Consider the following 22,482-nt stretch of genomic DNA (forward strand, 5'->3'; position numbering starts at 1 on the left):
AAAATCTAAAAAAATATTCATTTAATTAAAACAGGTTCTCACTGACTGATTTTCAAATATTTGTATTGAATATTTTATTTTTTTAAATAGAGAAATGACATGCATATGGCTTAAAATATTGCTTGATAAGAGAAATATCATGCTCATGCTAAATTATATTTATTTCTATGTCCCTAATAACAAAAAATTGGGATTTTAACATGTAATTTCTAACACACTTTGGAACCATAATAAAAATATTGCATATAAATGAAATATCGAATTAATAACATTAAATTTTTAAGAAAATGTTGATTATTTTCAGTTCGTGTCAGACTACAAGCCAATGGGTACCGGGTTCTAATCCCAGCAGAGGATGAAAAAATTCATTTAAGTGATTTTCGAAAAAAGAAGCTTACATCCCCTTCAGAGGAAATTATATTGAAGCGCCTGGCATTATAATAAGCAATCTTAACATCAACAAATGAGGGTTGGATAAACAAGAATGACAGGATATAACGCCATCCAGAGGAAAAAGGCGACACTAAATAAAGACACCAACCATTACAAATAATTCAGAAGTCGTTCGGTCTAGGTAATGATAGATGGCAGCGCCCATCACCTAAGACAACCTACAGTCGATGATCAGTCAATGATCTACTTAGCTGGGATAAGAACTGATTTTATGGCTTGACCTTTGACACACGGAATAGGATACATCCCCCTCCAGAGGAAACTGTACAGAAGCTCTAATAAGCAATCTCATCGCCAACAAATTGCATAAATAAGAATGACAGCATATAACGCCATCCAGAGGAAAAAGGTAACACTAAATAAATAAATAGCCAAAGACACCAATCATTGCAAATATTTAAGAAATCGTTCGGGCTAGGCAATGATAGATGGCAGCGCCCATCAACTAGGACAACCTACAGTAGCATGGATCATCGATGCTTGTACAGCTGGAACAGCAAATGACATAGTATGTAATTGAATTCTTATCTATAAACGAAATGGTTTGGAATAAAAGCGATGATCTTGCGACAGGAAAATATCATAATGACGAACACTAAATATAGCAAGGACTTCGACCACTTTACAGTAATTAAGGAGGTTCTGTTTCTAGGCAACGATAGATGGCTGTCCCATCACTAAGACAGTCAGATAGCTGAACAATCATCTTCCCGCACAAGGATATTCAAAAATACACGTGGACATCACCGAGTGGCAATATATCACATATGCGTTAGTAGAAAATGGAAAAGCTCTTTCTATCAGACGTCTGAAACCAAAGAGTAGCTGACAGAGCTTACCATAGATGAACTCAAGAACAAATTGAAATGTCCAAGAAGAAATACAAGACCATCTAGGTGAAAATTATTACGCCTTTAAAAGTTCAAGAAGAACACAGCCAGATTTACCCTAGCCACGGTACTATGCGAAAATATACCAATAAACAGTAACCGTACATGGGAATATATCATCATTTTGCGAAAGAAATAGACGTAGTCACAGAACATTTGGAACCTAATTTCTCAAAGAGGGGAACTCATGTTGCAGCTGAGCACCAACAACATCAAATACAAGCGCAGAAAGCTATAAAGGAGGAAGATCAGCTAGTCAGAACAATATGAGAAAACTATACCGAACTATAGATAGTCTCACAAATATAAGCAGGAGTCAAGCAATAAGAGATCGTAATCCCAGGCTACTAGCAAACAATGATGATTAAATTCAAAGATGAAGAGAATATTTCAATGAAATTAGTAACGTCAGAAACGCCGCTGTTCAATAGCGACTCAATGGAAGATATGCTGAATATACGGTATAACATTATCAGCATGAACAAAATTAAACGTGTAAAAAGAGGAGCGGAATCTTTATAATCAAAAACTGAAAGCTGGATCTAAATTACTTCGACCTCATATCATATCGACTTCGGAGAAATGCACCGCAAAAAACATCCCTTCATGTGCAAGGTGAGAACTGATAGCTGTTGTGTATCTATGGTTAGGCTAAGTTAGATTAGTTTAAGTAGTTCTTAAGGAAAAATGTTTCAAACTGTGTTTTAATTTTCCTCCAGCTCTTAACTTCAAGAAAACTTTCGAGATCATCAGACGAACTGCCAAATGGGTAGCATTGAGCAAAGAGAGTGCACTTAGGAAAATAATTCAAAAATATGAACGATGTACGAGAACGCAGAACTCTCAGTTCTTCACAACGGGAACATAAGCAAATTGTTTCTCACCGACGAGGGAGTAAAGCAAGGATGTCTTCAGTCAACCCCTACATTTCACAATTTTACTGGGTGAAATGAGGTCTGCTCTCAGAGAAGAGGCATAACATAGAGGCTCTCACGGAAACTCGTGGACATGATTTATGCGTAGGATGTCTGCCTTCTCTCACAAGAACTGAAAGACCTGGAGAGACTGGTTCGCAAATCAAGGTCGTGCAAGAAACATCTGGAGATGCACCAATACCCAAGACAAAATAACCTTACTTGGAAAGATAAAAAAACTTCAACTATGCAAGTAAAATGCCGATGCTTCAGGGATTAGGCTTCCCTAAAGCATCAAGAGGAATAGCAGTAAAATAAGTAAAGATTATTAATGCTTAATTTATTAACGTTTGCTTACAGATATATTATAAACCTTCGTCCCGTGTTCAAATCCTTCAGGAGGAGCAAAAAATCTTTCAAAGGCACTTTCGAATATGAAATGCATCCGAAGACCCTCGACATAATACATAATAAGAATGACAGTAGATATTAAATCAAGAATCCCAACGACAGCAAAAATCCAAGAATGTGTTTTCGAAATGAAATGTAAAAAGTGGATTACATCTTCCTCCAGATGCCTCCTGACATTCTATAATCAACAGCAGCAAGTGAGGATAACACAAAATAGGAATGGCATGAGGTAGCGCCACCTGGAGTCAAATGGCAACACTCATTAAAGCAAGAACAGTGGTTGGCACTGCAGTATATTCAAGGAGATGTTGTTTCTAGGCGACGATAGATGGCAGGCTACATCAGACCAATAATCTAATTATCAATAGTTCAAACGTCGTGAATTTCGGCCGGATAAGGATAACACCAAAATAGGCATGAGGACATTTCTTTCTAGGCAACGATAGATGGCACTCACTTAGGACAGGCTAAAGTAAACCAGCCATTCACTTAGCAACAATTAAAACGTGAATTTCGGCCGGACCCTTCATCATGCTGTGGAGTTCCATAGGCTGCAACGAAACTTTAGTCGGTAGTAATAGTTTTGGTAGGGAGATTTTCCACCAAATGAGAATAAAAAAATACTTTTTCACCATCCAAGAACTCGAAATACCCAATTATGCTGTTCAAACCCTAAAAATGTCAAAAATGATGCGGGACCATCTTTGTATGAGGCCGGCCTTAAATGAACTGGGGTTCGCCCTGGTTCCAAATCAAGGAGCTGGGCCAAATTTCATAACATGCGGATGTTAAATGTGACCTATATGTCTGAATAAATAATTGCCCTTTTAGATGTAATCAATAGATATGGGCGGACAGTCAATAGAACCTCTATTACAGTTCATCAATCTATAAAACGAACCTTGAGAAATCGTAAAATAACAAATAAAATATCTCAAATATTTTTTTACTTTGAACCAAACCAATTAAATCGAAAGTTATAATGATTTTTAAAAATTCGTAGTATGTACCTCTATCGAGAGAGTCATCTGGTACCATGGTTTATATTTTCCGATTTTTTACATATTTATTGTTATCGGCATCCCTAATACCTATAAAATAATCGCCTTTTATAATGTAATAAGTTACTTGTGTTGCCATTGATGTTTTCTCTAAATTGTATAGCATACTTTTAGGCGTTATTTAGGGAATGGTCATGTTAACACAAAAGACTTAAGACACAAGCATAAAGATATATATTTTATTATGGTTCCACTTTTATATCCTCATCACAATTAAAATCTATATAAAAATTATTAATTCCGTCATGTTCAATCATGCAAAAAAATATCCTGCTACTAGATCTTAACACATAACATGCATACATTCAAATGTCCAGATCTAGGTTTTAGTAAAACAGGCATTCTGGAGAGGAATAGCGGCGAGCGAGCAAGAGACAGAGGTTATTTCTTTTCGTTTCAAATCTCCATATATATGTATATGTATGTGTGTATTTTTGGTGTATTTGTGTATAATTGTATGCATTCAGCTGTGTTTCTTGTGAGTTTGTGATTTCTAATTAATTTTTTTTTGTTTTGATTCGAAAAAACATGATTTAAGCCAATGATTTCACTACAGAAAGAAAGAAAAACGAAAAAGTTAGGAAGAAGAGTCAGGCAAGAATAGTCAATGGAGGGGATGTGGAGCCAAAATTTCTAAAATGTCAAGTGTTGGGTGTGTGTTTGTGTTCATCTCCAAGGGGTTAAGTGTGTTTTCTTTGAGAAATGTAATTGTGTTCGTGTGGGTGTGTGTTTCCGTACATTTATAAGCCATGTTTTTCTTGTTGATTTTTTTAGAATTCCAATGAAAGCCCACTACAAGTTTGGTGAATGTTTTTTTGGATGCAGCATTAAGAAAAAGAGATAGTTGTTGGCTGGAGAGTTTTTTTGGATCTCCATTAGATCGTTGCAATACCTTGATTTAGTTGACGTTTGGGGCCTTGGAGTGGTAGTGGTGGTTGTAGTCGTTGTTGTGGTGGTAGTTGTCCTTGTAGTGGTTGGCCTAGGAGTGGTGGTTGTGGTCGTGGTTGTTGTACTAGTCGTCGAGGTACTTGTGGTGGGATTACGCACAGTTGTACTGGGTGCTGTACTTCTTGTCGAGGCCTGTGTAACTTCCGAGCGCACCTGATTGACGATGCGATTATCTTGTGGTAGCTTTCCACGATTATAATTATCGTTATTGATTTTCACCACAGTGGTGGGTATATCGGGACGTTGTACCTTATCATTGTAATAATAATCGGGATCATCAATATATTCCGTTTCATAGACATATTCATCATTGTTGTTGTTGTTGCTATTGCCATTTGTCAGGGAGACATTTATCGCGGAGGGTTGTCTGGGTGGTAAAGGTGTCGTCAATGTACTGTAATAATTCCTTTCATCATTGATCAACAGGCTGCGTACCGTCGAAGAGGGTCCATTGAGGGTTTTAATGGCCACTTGTTCATTCCTTTTGTTTTTTTGGGTTGGGATGGGGATGATCATCAATGTGGTTGGTCAATAAATTTTGTTGGTGATTGTTGTTGTAGGTGGTGTTGTGAGTATATCATAAGGTGTAGATTTTTCGTGATTGTGGTAAGAATAGGAAAGTAGGAGAATTTTTGGGATAAAGAACAATGTTGAACATAAAAATTAAATTTTGATGTTGGTTTTTAAAAGTTAGGAAATTGTTGTTGTTTTTGTTATGATTTTGAGTAGTTTTTCTGTGTTTCAAATTGTTTTGTTTTTTTATTTTTTGCATGGAGATTCTATGAGAGATGGTCATGGCCTGGGAATTGCTTAAAGGTCACAACAATTACAAAAACAAACATTCTGGACACAGAGGACACATACACAGACATGCCTTAAAAACAATTTTTTTGGAATGGAATGCGAAGCCTATAATTTTGTGTGTTGATATTTTTTCATAAATAAAATGATTATCAATTTTTTATATTCAATGCGCAAGGTTAGTTATTTTGGGGGGTTAGCATGATTTTTTAATTTTTTTGTTTATATATAAATAATGATTTTTTCTCGGGGGAGGTTTTGTATTATTAACTTGTTGTCTTATTTTCAGGTGTTATGGCGTGTTGTTGTTTTTGGAATATTAATATTAAATAGCCGAGGTTTTGAGAAGCGGTTTATGGGACTTACCTTGATGGTGGTGGTCTTGTGGGTTGATCGTAGGCATTATCTTGTTCGATCTGGAAAAATATAAAAAATAAAATGTAAAGAAATGTAAATGTAAGATTTTTTTAACCTAGGCGGGGATTTTTTAAAGTATATTATTTGAGGACTTAGAGAGGCGTGGATTTTTTAAAGAATATTTTTAGGATTTATTAAAAAAATATTTTTTAGAGGTCTTACAGATGCGTGGATTTATTAAAAAATATTTTTTAGAGTTCGTACAGAGGCGTGGATTTATTAAAAAATATTTTTTAGAGGTCTCACAGAGGCGTGGATTTATTAAAAAATATTTTTTAGAGGTCTCACAGAAGCGTGGATTTATTAAAAAATATTTTTTAGAGGTCTTACAGAGGCGTGGATATTTGAAAGAATATTTTTTAGAGGTCTCACAGAGGCGTGGATATTTGAAAGAATATTTTTTAGAGGTCTCACAGAGGCGTGGATATTTGAAAGAATATTTTTTAGAGGTCTCACAGAGGTGTGGATATATGAAGGAATATTTTTTAGAGGTCTCACAGAGGCGTGGATATTTGAAAGAATATTTTTTAGAGGTCTCACAGAGGCGTGTGTATTTGAAAGAATATTTTTTAGAGGTCTCACAGAGGCGTGGGTATTTGAAAGAATATTTTTTAGAGGCCTCACAGAGGCGTGGATATTTGAAAGAATATTTATAAAGTCTAAAGAATATTTTTTTGAGGTCTAACAGAGGCCTGGATTTAATAAAAATATTTTGAGATTTAAAGAATATTTTTTGAGGTCTAACAGGGGCGTGGATTTTTAACAAATATTTTTTGAGGTCTAACAGGGGCGTGGATTTTTAACAAATATTTTTTGAGGCCTAAAGAATATTTTGTGGGGGTCCAGCGGAGGCGTGGCTTTTCAAAAAAATATTTTTGGAGTCCTAAAGAATATTTTTTAGGGGTCCAACAGAGGCGTCGATTTTTTAAAGAATATTTTTTGGAGTCTAGAAAATATTTTTTAGGGGTCCAAAAGAGCCGTGGATTTTTTAAAGAATATTTTTTGGAGTCTAGATAATATTTTTAGGGGTCCAACAGAGGCGTGGATTTTTTAAAGAATATTTTATGGAGTCTAGAGATTATTTTTAGGGGTCCAACAGAGGCGTGGATTTTTTAAAGAATATTTTTTGGAGTCTAGAGCATATTTTTTACGGGTCCAACAGAGGCGTGGATTTTTTAAAGAATATTTTTTGGAGTCTAGAGAATATTTTTTAGGGGTCAACAGAGGAGTGGAGTTTTTAAAGAATATTTTTTGGAGTCTAGAGAATATTTTTTAGGGGTCAACAAAGGCGTGGATTTTTTAAAGAATATTTTTTGGAGTCTAGAGAATATTTTTTAAAGGTCCAACAGAGGCGTGGATTTTTTAAAGAATTTTTTTTTGGAGCCTAGAGAATATTTTTTAGGGGTCCAACAGAGGCGTGGATTTTTTAAAGAATTTTTTTTTGGAGCCTAGAGAATATTTTTTAGGGGTCCAACAGAGGCGTGGATTTTTTAAAAATATTTTTTTGAAGGCGTGGATTTTTTTAAAAAAATTTTTTGAAGGCGTGGATTTTTTTAAAAAGATATTTTTGAAGGCGTGGATTTTTTTTTAAATATTTTTTTGAAGGCGGGGGTTTTATAAAAAGTATTTTTTTGAAGGCGTGAATTTTTTTAAAAAATATTTTTTTGAAGGCGTGAATTTTTTTTGAAAAATATTTTTGTTTGAAGGCGTGAATTTTTTTAAAAATATTTTTTCAAGTCGTGGATTTTTTTAAAAAGGCGTGAATTTTTTTAAAAATATTTTTTTTGAAGGCGTTAATTTTTTTAAATAAAATTTTTTTTTGAAGGCGTGGATTTTTTTAAAAAATATTTTTGTTGAAGGCGTGGATTTTTTAAAAATATTTTGTTGAAGGCGTGGCTTAATTGAAGGCGTGGATTTTTTAAAAAAAAATATTTTTTTGAAGACGTGGATTTTTTAAAAAAAATATTTTTTTGAAGGCGTGGATTTTTAAAAAAAAAATATTTTTTTGAAGGCGTGGATTTTTTTCAAAAAATATTTTTTGAAGGCGTGGATTTTTAAAGAATATTTTTTTGAAGGCGTGGATTTTTAAAGAATATTTTTTTGAAGGCGTGGATTTTTTAAAAAAAATATTTTTTTGAAGGCGTGGATTTTTTAAAAAATATTTTTTTGAAGGCGTGGATTTTTTTCAAAAAATATTTTTTTGAAGGCGTGGATTTTTTAAAAAAAAAAATATTTTTTTGAAGGCGTGGATTTTTTTCAAAAAATATTTTTTTGAAGGCGTGGATTTTTTCAAAAAACTTTTTTTTATATTTGTTTTCTTAAATTCTAAGTGATCTCATTTATACATACCTGGGCAATCAGATCTTCATCATAATCGGAATTATAGACCAACGGCTGTTGATTCGTATACGTTGGTCTTTCTTGTGGTTGTTGTTGCTGCTGCTGTTTGGGGGCAGGTTGTGGTTTATAAGTTTCTCGTAGCGCTGATTGCGGTGCTGGAGCGGGTGTTGTGAAAACATCCAATGGGCGATAGGTCGATTGGCGAATAGGTTGCTGATATTGTTGTTGCTGTTGCTGCTGCTGTTGTTGTTGTTGGTATTCTATGTCCCTATACAAATCGATATCATCGTCATAAACAGAATAATAGTTATCATAAGGACTTTGTTCAGATTGTTGGATATCTGATTGTGGTATTAGTTGCGGTTGTTGTTCTTGTTGTTGTTGTTGTTGAGATGAATGTTGGGGTATAAATTGATGGGGTTGTTGTTGATGTTGGTGTTGTTGTTGTGGTATATATGAGACAACATCAACATTATGATTGTTATTGTTATTATTATTTTTATGATTGTTGTTGTTGTTATTGTTATTATAGTTCGTGGATACCGATGTTGTATTATAGTAATTGCGATTGGGACTGAATGGCTGGGGCTGAGCCAGAGTTGGTAATGGCGGTGGCAATTGTTGTTGCTGTTGTTGATGACGATAATGATTTTGGGTTTGTGTCGATGGTATGGTCTCAACAATCACTTGCTGATGTTCTTGTAATAAATGGTGTTGTTGTTGCTGTTCCTGTTGGATTTGTTGTTGTTGTTGATGATGATGTTGTTGTGGTGTTGGCCTGATATTTTGCAAGAAAATATTGGCCGGTGTTGCCGTTTGTGAATGTATTGATGGTGATGAAGATTCAATTCTGTGTTTCGATTTTTGTTTGGATTTGTGTAATGGGATTTTTTGTTGTTGTTTTTTCGTTTGTGTGTGGTATTACAAGCCATTATTATATACAAACAATTTTATTATAATTTAGATTTTGTTTTTGGATATATATTATTTTGGGGTTTTAATGTGAATGTGGTTTATAACAATGATATATATTTAAATTTGATATTTTTTGTTTGTTTTTTGATATATACACACAAAAAAAGAAAATGAAAAAATAAAATAAATGTTTATGATTAGTTTTGTGTTTTTTTACACAATTAAATACAAATTAAATACAGCTACAGACTAGTTTTTTAATATACACAAACAAATAATTTTTGAAATAAACAAAAATAATGGAGGTTAGTAGAAGCATAGATAAAAAGTTGAGAGGGAGAAGGAGTGAGAGAGATAGAAAGTTATGAGATGAAGTTTTGTATGTATAAATGGTGTTAGAAAGCATTAGTAAGAGAAAGGAAGAATAGTTAGATAAAGGATAGAACTAAAAAGTAGTCGAAATGAAATTTCCATGAAAATTCTATTCAAAAAATCACATATACAAATTAAAAATTATTATTAATATATTAATAATTAAAAAAAATATTTGCTGTTTCTTTAGGTATTTTTTGAATGACTAAGTGAACTTTAATCAGAGCTAAAGGGGTGGATTTTTTATTGAAATTATGATGAGATTGTTGGACTTTTTTAAAAAATGTTTTCACAGCAATTTTGTGAATTTAAATATGTTTTTTTTTAAATATGGGCTTTAAATATTTTTTAAAGAACTGTCTAAGCGAGAACTTTTCCAAACATATTTTTAAAGAACTATTGAAGCGTGATTTTTTTGCAGAACTGCTTCGAAGGACCTATAAGAGTAGATTTTAAGGAATATTTTCCCATGGCTGACACAGTTCTAATCGTGGCTTTTTTTAAGAACTATAAGAGTTCCAAGTTCAGATGTTTTTATGAATATCCTAGTTGTAAACGTAGATTTTTAACCGACTACAGAAACTCTGAATGAGGATTTTGTTAAGCATTTTTTAATGGTCTATCCCTAGATTTTTTAAAAGGAAAACATTAAGGGGACCATCGAATTTTTGTACAGAATATTTTAGAGGATTATTAAAGCTTAAATCGTGGACATATTAAGAATATTTTAATTTCATATGTTAATTTTCTAAGAAAAATAAATAAATAAAAATATTTTTAAAGAGTTCCCAGTGTGTAGTTGTTATTGAATATTTTTAAAGGACAATTAGAGCTCCAAGCGTGGATTTTTAACAATAATTTAAAAAGACTGTCATTGTTTCAGATAGGGATTCTTAAAGCATAATTTTTAAAGGACTATCACCGCTGTAAAACTTTTTTTCGATAATATTTTTAAAGGGATATCAGAGCTGTAAATTTTTTTAAGTATATGTGTAAATGTCTATCAAGGCTCTGAACGTGGATTATATGCGTGGAAATGTGTATAAGCTAGCCCCGTAAATGTTTATGTATATTTTAGGAGACTATCAGAGCTTCAATTGTTGGTTTTAAAATAATATTTCTAAAAGACTTTCACATCTTGAAACCTTGTTATGGAATATTTTCAAAGGGTTATCAGAACTCTAATGGTGGATCGTTTAAGGGATATTTAAATACAATATGTTTAAAAAATCTAAAAGAACTTATGAGAATTAGTATCGCGATCCGAACTTTAGTCTACTCTGACTTAACCCTTGTTGATTATTTATCCACAAATAAATCGTTCTTTTGGGATTGATCCTGCCTTTTTTAAAAATATAGAAAATCTTAATAACTTTATCTACACTATAAAGATTTTTAGAGTTCTAAGCATGCCTTTGGTTTTTAAATAATGACCTCCTTAACATAGTGTCGTCTTTAAAGATATTTGTTAAAAATCTCAACACTAATATATTGTGGAATATATATAGAGCTTTACAGAGAATATATCCGAAAGGACTATAAATAAATTAAACATATATTTTATTTTTTTTTATTCAAGTAATAATATAAATTTTATGATTTGTTTATTATTTTACCAATTTTTCTTATTATAATACCATAATGATGATGGACTATGGTACGTATAAGTAATGACATCTGTTATACGCTCTGATGTACTCAATGCATTAAAAATAATTATAATTTTTAATAACCTAATTTTCTTATAAAATAACTGATAAAAAATTACAATAATTGCTAATTTTTATAACTTCGATAAAACATTTTTTTTCGTGTTCTACAGCTCTTCACAGCAATTATATTCTGTTCAATTGGTCGAAAAATTAAAACAACAAATATTTCAGATGAATAGAATTTCATGGTTTTCATGGTAAGACATAAGAGAGGATAATAAGAGAAATTGTAGGATAGTATTTACAGTTGACAGAGTTGCATATCGTTGATATATTTCAGAAAAAAATTGAAACTGGATAATTAAATTATATACCTAGATATAAAAATCATGTCGTAGCACTAACTGAAAATTTGTGGTGAGAATACAGGATACAGAAAATTCTAGAAGTCTAATAAAATAAATACAAAAATTAAATTAAAAATAATATGGCCCTCAGAAGTGAGGGCCATATTATTTTTAAGGACAGAAGACAAATCTAAATGGTCGAAAATCGACTAATAAATGTAGGTTTCTCAAAAATTTTTTAAAGCGTAGATTTTATGAAATATTGTTTTTATTTTTTTAAGTTTAATTTATTTGTCAGCCATTAAAAAATAGTTAAAATATTTTAAAAATTTTATTTTTTCAAAGAATCAAATCCTTTTTTTTACATAACACAGCTATGTTATAAGGGTATTATAGCTGTTTGTGTAACTCCGCGAAATATTGGTCATATCGCCATATCTTGACTAGCTGAGTCGATCTAGCCCTGTGTTTCCGTATGTCCGTCCATCCGTGTATGAACGGTTGTAGTCAGAGAAGACCCCTATTGTTAAAGATCCGTTAATATTTTGGCGGTGAAATAGACCAAAAACTTTGTTTTTGTCTGTTTTTCTGATCGCGCTAGAGGCCACATTTACGACCCGAACATCACGAAATTTTACACAGATAAAGGTGTTTGACCATAGATTAAGTTTAGCAGGTCAAATGGACCCTTTTGTGTCAAAAATTACAAAATTTTTATTCTGGAGCGTATATATTTACTCCCGAAGAACATAGACCTGAGAAGTTGATAGTATATCCAAGAGGGGTGATTGACCCTTAATTTTATATCAATTATTGTTGTTGTATGTACTCGAATGTGGAAGTTATCCGTAAATATTTAAAGGTATCTATGTGTTATGATATTGTTCAGTATTACTATTTCCCCACTAGAGGGCGGAAATGTCGAGCTGATCACTTTGAAATTTTACATGAAGTTCCGGTTATGGCCAAGGACGACGCCCATAATTAGCGGTGATGTTAAGATGATATTTAGATGGTGCAATGAACCGAAAACATTATATTTGTGAGATTTTGTACTCGCTCTAAATGAACCAAAACATAAGGTGACCAAAGATTTGGAAAATATGCCAGGGTTTGAAAGTGTATCTGTACTCGGTCATGAGGGTGCAAATATTGTATCGTCCGATTTAATGTAAATGGTGCACCAAAGTCCCTATATACCTTTCGATTTGCACGAAACTTGGTACAACGTACTGAATTAAATTTGGAGTAATGTTTGGTAAGTTTCGTGAAAATTGGTTCAAATTTAGAAATGTCTCCACCTAAGTCTCTAAATATCTTTCGATTTGCATGAAATTCTGCTCAGCGTACTGAATAGGGCCTGGAGTCATGTTTGCCAAGTTTCGTGAAAATCGGTTTCGATTTAGATATAGCTTCCATATATATATTTTCGTCCAATTTAATGTTAATGGTGCACCAAAGTCCCTACATATCATTCGATTTGTACGAAATTTTGCACAGCGTACTGAAGTGGGTCTGGAATGAAGTGTGCTGGGTGTAGTGAAAATCGGTTCAGATTTAGATATAGCTCCAATCTGCGAATTATATTCAATTTTTCGAACCTAGGTTCGAACCTAGAGCATATAAAACCCAAAAATATCAATGATATAAATACTTCATTCATTTGTTTACATTTTTAATTAATATATAATAAATTAGTAATGCTTATTATGGCCTAATGTTGCAACGCCTAAAAGTATGCAATGCTATTTGTACATGGCTCTTCTCTATGGAATTATTGAATATTTAAGTATTTAACAATTTTTACTCATTTGGAGTAACTTTTTTTTAAAAAAAAGTAAATAAAATAAAAAAAAAACATAATTGTTAGAAGAAATCCGTTACTCCTAAAAACACTGCCAAGTAATTTATTTTGATGTATGATAGAACATCTCCAATAGCTTTATAACAAAATAAAATAATTATCTGCCTATTAAATTTTTTATTTGAAAATTAAATATTTAAAAAGTTTAAAAAGTTATCTTCCGTGCTTTAAAATATATTTTTTACATTTTTTTCTGAAATATATCAACATTGGCAACTCTGTTCTTATTATATATAGATTTTCAGTTATTATCGTCATGGGTATTTTTTCTGGGAGTTTTTTGGATGTCCTGGGGTTTTATCTTTTAGTCAAATCTCTGTTAAAAAACTGTACAAGACTTTTTATTTATATTTGGTTTTAGTCCCACTGGGAGGTATTCACAGGTTTGGTCGTAGAACCCCAAACGTATTTACAGCAATATATAGTGTCATTTTGTTTTTTGTTTTAATATATTGGATTTTCTTTCTCAAAATCGGGAAAGAAAGGGGAGGATTATTTAAGAATTTTTTTTATACAAAACAGGGTAGGGGGTTAAACAAAAAATGTTGTTATAATTTTTTATGTATTTTTTGTGTTTAGTTTTTTTTTTCTGGTTTCTTGAGGTTTGGGTATTCATTCTGAACAACAAAAACGAAAAAAAATTGGGGGAAAGTTGTTGATTTCTATTTCAATCAACTTACACACTATACCTGTTGGGTCCGTTCATGTCCATGGGCATTATTAAGTTATTGCTGCCGCTTCCACTGGAAGAAGATGCCAATTGTTGGGGACGTTTTCTAATGCCTATTTGGGGTTTATCCTTTAGGTCAATGGTCATGAATTTTGTACCACTATTTTGATTGTTGTTGTTGCTATTACTAATTGTGTTGTTGTTGCTGTTCTGATTTTGTGTCTTCCATTTATTTTGTCCACGATTACGATTCGGTCTAATGGTATAACGCATTTTGGGTATTGTCGTGGTTGTACTCGAGGTCATGGGTCGGGGTGTGGTCGATGTGGTAGTCGTGGTCGTTGTAGTCGTAGTTGTTGTCGAGGTCGTGGAGCTGATCTGTGGTCTCAGGGGAGGTGAGGGTAATTTTTGTTTAATTTCTTGGAAATAATCACTGGGGAAATTAATGAAGGAGGGTATCTGATTTGGTTGCTGTGATGGCTGCTGCTGATCCTGCTCTTGGTTATTATTTTGTTGATAGAATTGTTGGAACTGTTGATGGGCCACCCAGAATGGGCGGCGTGTGGTGGTCACCTGCACAAAGCCTGTATCGTATTGATGGTGATAATTATTTTTATTGGGATTTTCGGTGGGTTTCAGGGGTGGTGGCATCATTTCTTGCCGGGGTGGAGCCATGGTTTCGGTCATTGGCATATAGGGTGGCATTTGTGAGGGTGGCAGAACATCTACATCCTCTTCTTCTTCCTCCTCTTCATATTCTTCCTCATAATAGTCCGCGGGGGAGGGTGGTGGAGGGCGAGGTTTTGTGGTGGTCGTCGTTTTCAAACTATTCAAATACGATTCATAACCCTTTGAGGGCCTACGGGTGGTAATCAAAGGCACTGCTGGAGTAGTGGGCCTATAGGTCACCTCATTGATGTTCAGGGTGCCGGGTGTCACCGAGGTGGGAGGTCTTTCCTTATGCATTTCCTTGACATATTTCAACATATCCACCACGGCGGGATTTAAATGGGCCATATCCTGACTTTGGAGATTCGATATAAATTCGGGTAGATCAAATTGTAATTTAATGGGTTTACTTTGTGGGCCGGAGGAGGGTCTTACGCGTAGTGGCAATTCTGTAGTGGTGCTGTGCAAAAAGCTTTGATATGATTCGGGGGCCGTGGAGCCATTGGCATAGGTTATGCCATTTGCGAACTGTTCGAACCCAGGAAATTTACCCAATTGTGGGGCGGAAACAATATTTATATTCGATGTGGTGAGGGGGGCTTGAGATGTCTGCGGTTTCAGGGTGCTATAGAAGTTCTTCATTTTTTGATTGGCAATTAAATTATATTGGAAATAATTACTTTCGGTGGTGGTGCTTAGATCGTAATGGGGATCCTCTTGATAGCTTTGGGCGGGATATTTGTTTTGTTGATATCCGACGAGAGGGAAATTTTTATTGTTATAAAATCCGCCCACAGTGCTAATTTGTGAAAAGTGAGAATTGGGTGTCACCTTGTTGGGAGAGCTTTTGTAATTCTGCACCGAGGCTGGGGTGGTGCGCTCATTCAGTGGCTGATTATCCAAGTGGAAGTAACTGAAATTGGTGGCCTGCAATTTTTTCCTTTGCTCCTTCAACTCCTTGAGGGATTGTAAAATGTAGGGCAGTAAATCCGGTTGATATTGCCCCGGCCTGAGGGTACTGCTACCTATGATGGAAGTGGAAGTCGGGGTATAGTAATTTCCCACCATGGGCCGAAAATCATTGGCATTCTCCTTGGGTGGTGGTGGCAGGGAGAGATTGTAACCGGTATACACCACCTTGGGTTTTTGTTTATAATTTTGTGAAACCTGACCTGCTGTTTGATAGTTATTGGTCTTATAATTCGAATTTACCGAATTGAGAGGTGCATAGGCCGGTGTCGAGGGTGGTGAGAGATATGGGTTAAATGACCCAAAGTTATAGGGCGAGGAAGTTTGTTGATAGGCTTGAGGATGATATTGTTGTTGCTGTTGATAGGGATTTGAATCGATGGACCGATAATTGTGACCCTGACCCGATGTGGTCCATTGTATGCGTGGTCTGGCATTTGGTGTTTGACTATAGGGCCTTAATTGACGTATGGTTCTGATATTTGATTCGGCCACAGCATTATCATTGGTATCCACATATTCCATATCTTCCATGTTTTCATCAGGGGAGCGGGTTATGATTTCGGTGGGAATATTTTCGGGATTTAGGGTTGGTAGTTCCGTGGCAAGGGGTTGGACTCCTTCTTCATTGTTTTTCTTTGATAAATCCTCCTGATTATCATCTTCTTTGTTTATCGGTACTTCAGTTTTATTTTCTGTATTTTCGGGGTTTTGCTCCTCTTCCTGAGAATTTTCTTTAATTTCCTCAATTTTCAAATCTTTGGCCAAAGAAATTCTCTTCATTTCCTCTTTTCCTTTCGAGGTCTTTTCCGCATCATTTTCACTTCCCTCCTGGTCTTTCAGGGCCTCAGCAGTCTTTAGTAGATTTTGGGTTTCCTCCATATCTTTGCTGATTTTATTTTTCATTAAATCCATGAGCTCCTCAGGATTGGAGACCCTATATTCCGAACCATAGAGTTCCTCTACCAATGTCGAAATTTCCTTCATAGTTTCCTCAGTGGCGGAGGAGGAGGCGCCCAACTTTTCTTCCTCCTCATCAACCTTTTTAACCTCCCCTTTTACCTCGTCCTCAACTTCTTTCGATTTGTCCGTCGATGTCTGTTCATCTAAATCACGTTTCATGCGGCGATGGGTATTGAGGTCAAGATCTTTGGAGTCTACAATGTATAAGTCATCATAGCCATTGTTGTTGTTGTTGTCTTCCTCTTCAAGTCTATTGTTGCTGGTCACTAAGTCAAGGTCTATGGTATTTGGTCTACAATATTTTGTATAAAGCAAACATAAGTCAAGTCCGGTTCGGTATATATCAGTCCATTGCATGGTAGTGGTGCAGTTGCAAATGCATTTTTTTGATTTTCAAAATTGAGTTTTGAAAATGTTGTTATGATTTTTTTTGAAGTATGAAAAAATATTTTGCATTTTCATTATGAAGTATAGAGTATAGTAAGTAAATAGTAAAAAAAGTAGAAGAAAATAGCATTAAATGAGTATTGAATTAAAATAGATAATAGATAACAACAATAAATAAAAGCAAAGATAAAGAATTACGATTATTAATATTTTTTTCATTTTGCCAAAATCAATAAAAGCCAGTGTGAAATAAAATACGTAGTGAAATGAAATAAAAAAGTCGCTAGCGAATTATCCTTAAAATGTGTCTGAATTGATTTGACATGCCTTATAAGCTTTTGCATATTCTTCGTGTCTGCCATCACTTACCTGTATTGTGAGCCAAAATTATAAGAACTATACTTGTCATTGCTGGGTATGGCATTAATGCTAGCCTGATGCAGAATACCATCACGATCCTTTTGCACTTGACTGACGGTGCTGGGTTGGCCACGATAAACACGCTGTTGACGATCACTTTCTTCTTCCTCAACGGGAGGTAAGCTGTCATGGGCATCGGCATAGAGCTGAAATTGCGAAAAGATATATACATTATTTACGATTTTTATATTAGGCTGAATTCCAATATTTCAATAGATGTTCTGAGCTATTTTCAGGAAATTTTATATCAGGTCTCTTAAAACTATCAACCAAAAACTTAAAGTGTGTACACTAGCTATATAATAGCTATATAATATGTCCCCGACTAATTTTTGGCTCTTCACTTCTGATTAATGCCAGCATATTAAGATGGGATCAATAGCAATCGGATCTTACCATTTCTCAAGGAACTGAAGGAACAAAGCAAAAATTATATACGCCACCAATTTCAGTTTTTTTCTATATGGATAATCGGTTATTGAACGAGCGCAACACCCCAGCCTCCGCTCAAAATTCCAAGAACTCTCCCAACAAGGTGACATTAAAATTCACAATTCACAAACCAATACCGTGGGAGAATTTCATAATCTATAAATTTACCCCTGGACGGATATCAACAAAATCAATTTCCATCGCAAAGCTATCATGGAGGCAAAGAGGATTCGATCTATGAGCTGTACTTCCCGAACTATGAGGGTACTTCTACAGAATGTAATTATTTCAAATATAATTTGATTGCCAATGACAAAATCAAAATATTTTCTAGCACCACAAAACCTTGGACATTTTAAGCCACTTTCAAAACTTGGAATATAAATATTTTCACACCATCGAAACAGGTTAAATTTTCAGGTTTCAAACAATTCGCAAATGGTATAACTTGTTGCAATGGCTCCATCGCACCGGAATATATATTCAATATCCAAAGTCAAAATATAGCACATTTAAATCTAGCCATGGTGGATATGTGGAAATATGTCAATGAAAGGCTCCCCAGTTCGATGATACCTGACACATAAGGTTACCAATAGGTCGCAAAGGGTTAGAAATCGGATGTGAATAGTTTGAAAACCAAGACTACCACTCCAGTTAACTACTACGATGATGAATATGAAGAGAAGGAAGAAGATATATATGTTATGTCACCATAAATACCGATGACACAGACCTTGGCCCCTACAAATCGTTTACATATTTCCATTTGTAACATAGTTATATTTCCGTTCGCCAGCCGTGATATAGTGGCAGTATCTTAAAAGTATATCAAGTATTGAAACTAGGTAAACTTATGGAAGTACATTGACTAAAAAACTGAACCTAGTTCCGATCATTCATTTTTGTGAATTTTTCTGTTCATTGTGACAAGCGGGGTTCTATATAATTTTGACACGGATATTCTCCGTGAAGTAATTTATTAATATAAAATGATTTGTTAAGAACTAAGTATGACAATATGACATAACCTATCTTAGACTAATGTGTAAAAGAGAGTGTCTGAACACATCTGCCATAACAAATGTAGTGAACACACGCATATCTTTAGCTCACATGTCGCAATCAAACACTCTATACAAGCTCATCAGTCTGTAGTACAGATTACTCCCCGAAATCTCATCCACAAACATTCAAGAAAAAAAATCTCTTATCTTAAATCGACAGTAGACTAAAATAGATCTCAGTTTAACTAAATTGTCTCTCCTTTACACAAGACACCTAGTGAACACACGTCGCTTCAAGGTTCTCACAAAAAAAAAAAAAAAAAAAAAAAAAAATTGTAGACTGAAACCAAATGTGCTCGAACATGAAACGATGATAAGACGACCCGGAAATGTTCTGTCGAAATGGTGAAATTAAAAATAGAACGAGCTAGAGTAAATGACAAACGAGTTTTTACTAAGTACAACTGAAGATATATATTTTTCTGATCTAGTTCTGTTGCCCCTTGAAATTAATCCTGCATTTGAAACAGTTTCTTCGTGAAGTACAGATCGTGAATTATCTGCAGATATGTCTAACGCTAGAAAAGGAATCTTTGACATATCATTTTACTGTCAAACTTGTTTAGGGATGATTTCCAAAAGGCTCGTTCTTCGACCAACCCGGTGAACTGCTCTGCCTGGTGAATATCGTTGTATAATCGTTCGGGTCTTTGTAAAGCATATATTCATTATACTTTTAGTGAATGTGGTTCGCCTGACATAACTCAGCTGCTCCTCCAGTGAATACTTTAATTGAACTTGGTCTTCATTTGGGAAAACGCGTCTGTGTTTGACAATCCCATTGAAGCAACGATCAGAGTTTAAAGTTTGTGATTTAGTTCGTGATGATTCTTAAATATTTCTAACAATTTAAAGTTAAGGAATTTGGTAAGAATCCTGCAAAACCATCATAAGAAATTAAAAAAAAAAAAAAAAATGAAATACAGAAGCTATTTTTATGAATCAAAAAAAAAAATAAATCAGTGGCGAATTAATGCCACCCCTCGGCGGACATGCCATACATTCCCCACTAAGAAATAGTTGTTTTTTATAAAAACAACAAACTGGGATTAAGCCTGACTATTTTGCAAAAACAAAATACAAATGGTATCCCAAATAACCCGCCAAACACTACCAAAAAAAATATACACACATTTTTATGAATCAAAAAATAAATCGAATTAATCCAGCAGCTCCTTTCGGTGAATACTTTGAATTGAACGTCTTCTTAAGCAACACTATAGTGTTGGGCAATCTCTTTGAGAGAACGGATAGGAATTTCTAGCTTCTTTTTACCAAAATAGCAAAAAGTTTCTTAATCGTATTTTTTGGTTTATGAATCGTTCGTAGGCACATTAAAAATAACTTCTGATCATCAGTTAAGCTGTCAAAATACATATTTTTCATTTGAAATCCATTAAAAAATGTTCCTAGAACCAGGAAGAGCAGATCAAGTAATGTTAATAATTCTGATTAAGTTCATGACGATTCTTAAAAATTTCTAATAATTTACAGTTCCGGAATTTGGCAAAACAGCTGATGAACCAGAAAAAAGTACACAGATTTTCATGAAAAAAAAAATCAAATCTGGATATTTTAATGCTAAAACTTCTAATGCAGTTCCTGATGATTATTAGATATTTTTAATGATATACGTTTCTCTTTCATTTATTTTTGGTTCGCAAAATGAACCAAGCAATTAATTTAGTTCCATAGTTCCTCTTATTTCAATTGTGTATTAGTACACGTCAGTTCATTTCGTGAATGTACGGGAATGATTGAATTAATAGGAACTTGGTGAAAGAATGAAAACATGAATGACTGGAACTAGATAAACGAAGGAAACATATCTAGTATCGATCGTTCCTTTTACAGAATTGTTCCTTTGAACAAGATCGCTCTGGAACGGTCCAACAAAACTTTTTTTCGCAAAATTAATTTGGTCCATAGTTAATTTTAGTTCAATAGTTCATAAGTGCATATCATTTAATTCAGTAAATTAACGGAAGATTTTGATGACCGATTGCATCGGAATAAAGTAGGCGAACTAGCGTAAAAATAAAACGATTGAAGCAAAAGGAAGGATAATGCCGATCGTTTCTTTGGCGGAATTGTTGCTTTGAACTAATCCGCCGCGGAGCTACCCAACTCTAGCTACTATGATAAATCGTCAATAATTTATACAGAAATGTGGGATACAATTATCATAAATGAGATGTTGTTAGACGCAATGTGTTCCGCAAAGGGAGGTAGGTAATTCATTTAGTTCCTTTAAGTTCTATAGTTCATTGAGACGCCAGTAAACGTGATGATGTAGATGAACGTTTGGATCAAAAAGAAACTTGGCAAACGAGAGCAAAAAATTGAAGGAGGAAGGCAAATATAACTATATGAAAGAAAGAAGTACCGCTCGTTCCTTTTGCTGAATAGTTCGTTTAAAGTGGTTCCCTCTGGAACGACTCAACTCTAGTTTCTGTATTAAATTGGTCATAAATTATAGAGAAGTGGAGGATAATGATCAGAAATTGGAGGTGGATTCTTATCATAATCGTTATGATATTCTCCATTTGTATATAAATTATACAGGAATGTATGATACCCTCCATGTGTATAAAATGTATCAAAAACTCTTGAAAATATGTCCACTAATCGTATTTAATAAAAGCATCGACCGTGAATATTCTATCCTCAAAATATTTAAGTTGAGATCCAAAAATTACTTACCTTAGCGATTTCCTCTTGGGCTTCCAATAAATGTTTGGGCTGGCCGCGGGATGTAATGACGGGATTGGGTGACACCTTCAGTTGGGGTGGTGGTGGTATAGTCTGAACTTGAGCCTGAATGACTTGTGGTGGTTGACGATGATATTGAGGTGGCACAGTGGGTTTCAAAACCTGTTGTTGTTGCAGCTGGCGAGGTTCCTGTTGCTGGGCCTGGGGACTGGTAAACGATGAACCAAAACGTATACGGCTAGGAACATGTTGTGGCTGTTGTTGCACTTGCTGCTGTTGTTGTTTGGTAATAACAACATCACGATCACCGCTATCGACAACTTCACAACCTACATTACGTGGCCAATCACATGTTTGCAGTTCATGTGAATACATTAGACCACCGGTACAACTTTCCAAAAGGGCGCCACCAAATACACAAACATAGTACTGAGTACAGTCTGTGGGATGGGGATAATAGCCGAATTCTTCGGGACAATCGAAATTGACACCATTCGAATTGGAATTGGACGATGACGAGGATGTGGAGGAACTTTTCACATTTGTGCCAAAACTGGTGCGTGAGCTGGTGATGCGGGATGAGCGTTTGCTTTGTGATTGGGCAGCTGAAATGAAATTTTAAGAAGAAAAATTAAATTAATAACAAAATTCAATTTTCTGTTTTATTTATTTGTACTAGAATTAAAGTTTAGCAAATGATCCCATTTGAGGTTTAGCCGCCAGCTTGTCTCGGTTTTTTTTTTCTTGAATTTTATAAAAAGGTCAACCAAAACAGTAGCCATTGGCTACTGGGTTTTTGCTTTTCTAA

General features: G+C 34.4%; 1 protein-coding gene across 3 annotated transcripts in view; it reads right to left on the reverse strand.

Annotated features, from left to right (window-relative positions):
- Positions 1-22,281, reverse strand: part of LOC133328342 (uncharacterized) — a 38,937-nt gene extending 16,656 nt beyond the window's left edge. For all 3 annotated transcript variants that reach the window (XM_061536931.1, XM_061536923.1, XM_061536915.1), the window contains exons 1-4: positions 21,666-22,281; positions 17,413-17,609; positions 8,245-8,503; positions 5,845-5,894 (exon numbers count right to left, since the gene is read on the reverse strand). In XM_061536931.1, coding sequence (XP_061392915.1) covers positions 5,845-5,894; positions 8,245-8,503; positions 17,413-17,609; positions 21,666-22,049 — 890 coding nt within the window. In that variant the 5' untranslated portion in view covers positions 22,050-22,281. The remainder of the gene's footprint in view (positions 1-5,844; positions 5,895-8,244; positions 8,504-17,412; positions 17,610-21,665) is intronic.
- Positions 22,282-22,482: the final 201 nt, after the last annotated feature.

This window comes from Musca vetustissima, unplaced genomic scaffold (assembly GCF_032173495.1).
Source record: "Musca vetustissima isolate MV318-11 ecotype Yass unplaced genomic scaffold, APGP_CSIRO_Mvet_v1 utg23234, whole genome shotgun sequence".
In the NCBI taxonomy this organism is placed as follows: domain Eukaryota; kingdom Metazoa; phylum Arthropoda; class Insecta; order Diptera; family Muscidae; genus Musca; species Musca vetustissima.